Raw genomic sequence first — 8,226 nt, forward strand, 5'->3', positions numbered from 1 at the left:
GTGTTTCAAAATGTCTTTTAACCTTATTAGAGATCTAGAGTCTTATTTCAAACAAATTTGCTATTTTCCTCTCGTATTGAACATGTTTGTGCAATAGTACAAAAGCTCTGAGATTTTGCGGGCTTATAAGTAGAAACACCAAGGGTTTTAAAAATAAACTGTGCCTAAAAACGTTATTTACTTCTCTATTCAGACTTACATTAGAGTACATTTCAACATAAATTTAAATGAGTTAGTGTCTCTTTCTTCAATTTAAACTTCTCTTACTTTAGATTCTCTCGTTAATTAACGTAGGTAAGCTGATATTGTTTTTTATTCAAACCAAACTGGTAAGTGAGTTAATATCTTGTCTCGAACTATTACAATCGTTTAACTTCCATGTTTCTCAGCAACAATCTCGTTTTTGTCTCACGCTTGAAATTCCATTTCATCGTATACATTCGTACATCTTAATATCTTATGGCTACGATAATCCTCTTTATTGAATAGCCAGAGAATGTAATGTCGTGATAAATTTTTATTTGTTTAATATTAAAAATGTATATTAATCGAACCCTTGTTTTTTTTTTTTTTTTTTTTTTTTTTTTATCAACCAATGTTCATTTATTATATTTTATTGTATAATTAGATTGTTAAGTATCTAGGTTCTTCATTAAATTATGTTTAATTTTCTAAACTTAATTTACTATTACATTTCTATTTAGCCTAATTAGTATTATCTTAAAAATATCTATTTTAGCATATTAATGGTATGCGATAAGATTGCATTACTGCACTTTGTTTGGCCCTCGTTGGCGTTTATTCAAATAAATAAATATTATTACTGATAGTGTAAGACAAAAACTTGATGAATGCGAACGACGATTTAATAATAAATTCAATACCAATATCGCAATAATAAATAACTACAAATAACAAAGTAGATATCCAATAACTATATTAAAGGAAAATACGAAAACAAGTTTATCGTTGCAATTTGCAAACAACGACGGTCGTTCGGCTGTTGCGCCGTTTATGGAAGCCGGTTGCGACGTAATAGTGTAGTACAACTGACTTGAGACTATATTATGAAATAACAATGTAATTGTGATTTAATTTTTAATTACACAAATTTACTATGATTATTATACTACCGTATTACCGTAATCACTAATCAATGTCGCGATATATCACACTTGCAACGACGAAAACAAAAACAATAATAACGCGTGCGGCATGTAGGTACTTGCACGGTATAATATAATATAATAAAATAATCAGTCGCATGTACGCGTATAATATTATGAACGGCACGCCCGAAGTGTGCTATACTATAATATTATTGTAGTGTTTTTCGTTCTCGTCGTGTTCTGTCGGCATGCAATAATAATAATAATAATATTAATAATATTATATTAATATTTATCGCGTTTTGTTTCGACCGGCGACTGTGTTTGCGTCCGGCCAGTTACACCAGACGTGCGAGTATACCGAGTATAGTTTACCGGCGGTAAGTTTTTCCCAATAATATTTTTAGATGGTTACCTATAACTTATTGACCTAAGTATAAATATTTTTCGTGTTCCACGATTTAATATACATTATATTAAACGTTTACTATTCAGCCGATGGTAAAATAAATGACTGTATATTAAATCACAAAACTATCGCAGCTATCTATATATTAGGTACCTATACCTAATGATAATTGAGTTTTATGGATTAAGTGTATTATGTGACTGCGCTTTTCATGTACAATTTTATACCTTTGGCGTTGTATCAGATCATATAGTATAATGCAGAGTTAACCTTTTTATTATATAAATAATATACATGACGTATTGTATACATGCAAGTATGCAGCTGAACTCTGCAATTAGGTATTCAAGACGATTTAACTTGATTAGGTAAATTACCAACTCAAAGCGTTTTTATTGACAATTGTGATGATTGACGGCTATATTTTAATAATCATCGTATGTCGTATCCGTATGTGAATTTCATTTAACACCAATACACCATCATACAAGTATAGATATAGATAAATGCCTAATAAAAACGATAGCAGTACAACACAATAATTGGTAAAACTTTTCGAAGTACCCATCTTTCATGAGTATATTAACCTTTGTCGAATGTTAAATGTGTTATGTAACATGGTGGAACTGTGGAAGATAATAGACGCACGCTTGTTTATACCTACGCAATAGATAATGTACTTCATGTACAGTCGTATAAAAAAAAAAAGCGTATGTATTTGGATGTAAAGTATTTAAGTAATTTAAGGTTTATATTGTATACTATACAATATAAATCTATTATAATGATTATATTAGTGGTAATATATAATAATATGTGAAATGATGGATTAGTGGACAACATGTATACTAGTATAACCAAATCCCAAATACTATATAATAAATAATAATGCAGGAATTATTAGTATTATAATATCGATGCTTAGGAACTGTAAACGTTTCTCTTGTTACTTTTATTACGATCCAATATTCGAAAAGAAAACAATCAATAATATATGAATGTTATACTGCATAAAAATATATTTAAATAGGTATCTGTTCATTAAAGGTTAATAGGTACCTACGTATAAAGTGAAAGAAAATGATAACTCCTGAAAATATTGTGTGTATAAAGGTCATTTAAATATTATAGTATTTATTATTACTAATATTGTAACTGTGAAACTTAAAAAACATAATCAAGTAATATGAATTATGAACTGAGTGATTAGCGCTTTTAGTGATTTTATAATATGTTTTTTTGAGTGTGACGTCACCTTTAGGAGTAGAAAAAATGTTTTAATCTCTAATTTTTTGTAGGTAGTTTCTGGTAAAAAATAAAGTTAAATTAGTACTTATGGGAAGGGCATAAAAAAGATCCCAATACTTTTTAAAATAATCGGAAAGCATATAATAAGCATATAAAAATTGAATAGGTTTCAACTATACATTCTATATAAACTGTTTTTATTTATAAAAGTCCAAAATATAATGGAGACATTTTTTTTTTTTTTATGGATATTTGTATAGTACAATATTTGATGAAATTGGTTATTGAAATGAAAAATTACTATTTTTCCTCTTACGTTTTTAGTTAATAATTCAATAAATACTAATTCTAAGAACTTGAAACTTTTCACCATTATGTGCATGGTGCGTTTATTTTTTATATCTCTACTATAAGTAGAGATATATTTACAAAGTGTTAATGATACAATATTTTAGGTAAATTAATTTATCGTTCATATCGTTCTACTATAACTACGTCAAGTGCCTATTAAGTATAATCAATTTATAATAAATCATAACTCGTAAGTTAACAACAATATGATGTAATAATAAATAATGCTATAATATAAAAATAACATTTTTATAAATGTACGTGTTTAAAAAAAAAAAAGTTCTATCTTACTATTATAGGATAAGTTACTTAATTTTCTACTGAAATAAATAAATTATCATAGCAGTATTATAAATAAACTTTATTATTAAACACTCATTACGTTAACGATTGAACAGTTCGAAATAAAAATATCCTATTATGGATAAATTTTAATTATTCATAATTAAATAGGATTATTACACCACGGGAATTAATAATTAATAATAATATTAATAATACAAAAATAGAAATTATTTATGTAATAATATATAGGTAGGTAACAAACGAACGTTTAACTTTATAAGTACCTATAAACTTGTATAATTGTATTTGTATATACCTATGATCTAGGAACTAGCCACAATACGAGTATGTCATATTATAATAAAAGGTAGTAAATATTAACAATTGCCAATTATATTTTTTATTTCTACATAAAAAAATATTTATCATATCATACTATTATAATACTTTAATTTCTAGTGAAAATGAGGCTGATTATAATGGATGATGCAAACAAAGTTTCAGAATGGGCTGCCAAATATGTAGTAAAGAGGATAAAACATTTCAACCCAGGACCCGACAGATATTTTGTTTTAGGATTACCAACGGGTGTGTTTTACTACATACTTTTACTTAGTTTTTCTATATTGTTATTATTAGTTATTACTTATTAGTTTATTACGAAACATTTTCAATTCTTTAACGGTAACAGTAGGTAACTAAAAATAAGTAAATATGTCTAAATGTAGGTGGAACGCCATTGGGTATGTACAAGTACTTGATCAAATATTATAAGGCCGGAGATATTTCGTTCAAGTACGTCAAGACTTTTAATATGGATGAATACGTGGGTAAGAAATTAAAAGAATTATAAAAATTACAATTTATACAAAATATATGAATACAAGATAAATACTAAAATTATTTTAAACATTTTGATATATAACGACTTTGATATTTTTCGGATTGGCCTTCATAGCTTTCCTATCTCCAATATTTGATTACCTAATCCTTACATGATGATGTTTGTAAAGACGTAATGTATGTGTACAGGAATACCAAGAGATCACGTGGAGAGCTATCATCATTATATGATGACAAATTTTTTCACGCACGTCGATATAGATCCAAATAATGCACATATCCTGGATGGCAACGCTGCAGATTTGCACGCAGAATGCATGCATTACGAACGGCTGATAGAAGAGGCTGGTGGAGTTCACTTGTTTATAGGAGGTACTTGTCCGAGTATTAGAGTATATTCAGAAGTGGTTTGAACATGTAGTAAATTAATTTTATCTATATATTATAGTAAATCATTATGGCATATATATTATGATGGTAATTTTGTAAATATATAAATATCTACCCGTCACAAAGAATATGATGTTTACACGATATTAAGTCTTATAAAATACCATTTATACACAAATTTTCCCCTAGAAGCCACCACCACTTATAAACGGTATATTAGTGTAAAATATTGGTATGAGCTCTAAAAAATAATAATACCTTCATTGCACCATTGAGCCATTATAATAATTAACGTAAAACATATACCTAATATTAATTTATTTTTCTAGTTCTTGTCAATATTATCTATAATAACATTTTTATTGTTTTATTCGGTTCGGATTTCGTACTTATTGAAAAGGCATCGGCCCGGACGGTCATATAGCGTTCAACGAGCCTGGCTCGTCATTGGTGTCCAAGACTCGAGTGAAAACTTTGGCCAGAGAGACATTGGAGGCAAATGCAAGGTTTTTCGACAACGACATTGATAAAGTTCCCAAACGGGCACTAACGGTTGGCGTAGGAACGGTTATGAAAGCTGAAACGGTAAGTACCTATACTACACTGTTACCCGTAGGTAAATATTAGAAAAATTAACTCGCTGGTATATTTGATATTTTAGAAGACGCCGCAACCGTGGTGTGTCTCCGTTTTACAAACGGAGAAATTATGGCAAATTTTACGTTCACAATAATCCACTATGCTGTTCTTTTTAAAATTTTAGTGAATTGGCTTATTAATTATAATAAAAATTTTATATAATCTAAATTCTAGCAGAGTATCTGAAAGATATTATTGATATTTTAATTTTGAATCAAGCTATGATCATTTTAAATATTTATATCTACTCATAAGTCATAACTTGCTTTGTACTTAAAATATCATCAAAAGTCCCTTTATGCTTAGTCAAATAATAAGTTTATCTTTGAATTTTAAAAATAACAGAGAAAAATTGAAACGTGAATATACCATTTGCATTAGGTTTATGTTTTTACGACTTTAACAACACATCCGTATGGGTCTTTCGATTTCTTATTTTCAGTAAACAAAATGAAGATGATTATTCTTTTAATTACAATGTTAAAAACTTTCGTATTATATATTTTCCTCTATTTGATTATTTACATAAGCATAAATGTTAAACCTTCCGTAATATAGCCGTAGAGACGAAATATTAATTCCTAGATTAACAGTTTGGAATGACTTATTTTGATATTTTGGGAACTCAGCTTCCACCTTGTATCAATCATCGCGGATCACTAGACTTTAGAGGGAATGTAATTACTCATAAATCACGGGTAGTATCATGATTTTTTTTTTAAATACTAATGGCTACATTATGAACTTTATATTACGTAATATGTATCAAGCCAAAATGATAAAAAGCTTTTAATTTTCAACTAATTATAAAAAATGTTTGTATCATACTGTAAAAAGAGTTTAAAAATAGTGTTGCATAATTAATAATAATTTTTGTTTGTGCGTTTTAAAAACTAAAATTTAATAATGTGTCATAATTAAAAAAAAAAAGTTTATAAAGGATCCAACTGTTAAGAGACTTAACGCTATGTCTATGCAAAAGATTACCTACTTTTATAGGAGTTAACTATTTCTCGATGTACCTATTTGATATACATATCACACATTTACACATATATCGTTTAAACAGTCAACGTATTTTATACTTACTACAGGTCATGATATTGATCACGGGATCACACAAGGCGTTCGCTCTGCATAAAGCCATTGAGGAAGGCATCAATCACATGTGGACTGTTTCTGCATTTCAACAACATCCAAAAACAATTATTCTATGCGACGAGGATGCTACATTAGAATTGAAAGTAAAGACAGTGAAATATTTTAAGGTGAGTTTGTGTGTGATTTTAACTGCAGATAATTAATTAATAAAACACTGCGCAAGCATCTATGCATAAATTTTCAGTTGAAAAAAATAAGTAATATTTTCAATTAAATTTATTTTTCTTCCTATCATACAAAAGATGTGTAAAAATATTACACAGATAGATTCTTTTTATATTGTTGCATAAAAGTATGTAATTTCTATATTTTTATCAAAAGCGTCAATTTGTTTAATATGAAGTTTATTAACACATTTATATGTAGTCTACAAAAATTTGTTCATTACTTTATTTGATAAATAAATATTTTCTTCTTAAATTTTCTGAATTTTGTTTTCCATGACATAAGTATTAAACTGGTTTTTGTTCTAAACCTGAGAAAAAATATCTATGTGAAATGATTTAATCTAGTATTCAACCAGTTAAGTAAGTCTTAAGCAATTATTCCTAGATATTTTCTTATTAATCATGACAATATGATGGTATTGCAAAAAACAAAAATAATTTATATTAAATAACACTCAGTAGATGAAAGCTTGTGTATTAGATATAAATAAAAAGTTGGTAGGCAGTAAATTATGTTTAATATTGCCTAAAAATGTGTGCAAGCAATCAATAATAAAAATAATTATGAAGAGTGCAACTTTTATTGATATATTCTAACCATCAATATGTTATAAAATAAAAAAAACAGTATAGTATATTTTTTTGTATTTATTGTAAGGTTTACATGTTGTACTGGTATGGCATTTTGTGTGTAACTCCTTTAAATATATTTTTTTTTTTTTTTACAAAAACAAAAGTCAAAAAGTGTCAGTCTGCCACTGCTGTCACTCTATAATCTATATTACTCATAAGTTATGTCATCAAATTTTTATTTTCTAAAGATGACTGACATAATTTTAGTACCAACTATATTTCGTAATGTGTTGCATCAAAGATTATACATTAATACTTATTATTTAATAATTTTTTCCTTAATTTTTGTCCTAACTATATTCCATAAACTTTAATTTTTTCAACAAAAGATCATAGAATGATGATCTGTTTTATTTATTAAGAACAAATATATATTTCATGAATTAAAATAAAAAATAACTTAAGTGTAGGCATATTTGAGCTCTGAACTCAAGTATTTAGTCTACTTATAAATTAAAAAAATATTAATTTAAATTTAGCTCCTAAGTAATTGAAGTACACAATATATATTGTGCTAATATACATATTATATTATAGATATTTTAATAAGAATATATTTTTTTCAATTGTAGGCCTTAGGCGCTGTTCATGAAAAGCTCATTGAAGAAGACAACTCAGATTCATAATTATTCACAGAATAAATGTCTTTTTTTTTAAAGAATTTATACTAAATATATGAATAAATAGTTATCAATACAACTGTATATAATAAATAGTAATATAAGTTATTACAAGAATTTGAATAAAATATTCATAGTATGTAATTAAATATTATGTTATTTATATCTTCAGAAGTGATAAAAGTGTATATAAGATAGTATAACAGCATTTTTACTGTCCTTATACTTGTTAAATAGGCTATACCATAAAAACTTTGGTTTTAAGCTAAAATTAATCATTAAACTAAAATAAATTTCTATCTTTGATTGTATAAGAATTATTTTTTGATATTATATTTTAAAAGGTAGTTTGAGGGGGGAGAGAGAAAAAA

At 26.8% G+C, this 8,226-nt stretch overlaps 1 protein-coding gene across 2 annotated transcripts; it reads left to right on the forward strand.

The window, feature by feature from the left end:
• Positions 1-1,069: 1,069 nt before the first annotated feature.
• Positions 1,070-7,948, forward strand: LOC112596989 (glucosamine-6-phosphate isomerase 2). 2 transcript variants are annotated; one of them, XM_025342882.1, is made up of 7 exons: positions 1,070-1,489; positions 3,862-3,990; positions 4,131-4,232; positions 4,435-4,617; positions 5,036-5,220; positions 6,369-6,542; positions 7,808-7,861. In XM_025342882.1, exons 2-7 carry the CDS (start codon positions 3,867-3,869, stop codon positions 7,859-7,861), a joined length of 822 nt encoding a protein of 273 aa, XP_025198667.1. In that variant the 5' UTR covers positions 1,070-1,489; positions 3,862-3,866. The 2 variants fall into 2 exon arrangements, with proteins under 2 accessions (XP_025198667.1, XP_025198666.1); XM_025342881.1 differs by lacking the exon at positions 1,070-1,489 and having other exon boundaries at positions 3,867-3,990; positions 7,808-7,948.
• Positions 7,949-8,226: the final 278 nt, after the last annotated feature.

The sequence above is a fragment of the Melanaphis sacchari genome, unplaced genomic scaffold (genome assembly GCF_002803265.2).
Source record: "Melanaphis sacchari strain LSU unplaced genomic scaffold, SCAv2.0 Contig36_pilon_pilon, whole genome shotgun sequence".
Lineage (NCBI taxonomy): Eukaryota > Metazoa > Arthropoda > Insecta > Hemiptera > Aphididae > Melanaphis > Melanaphis sacchari.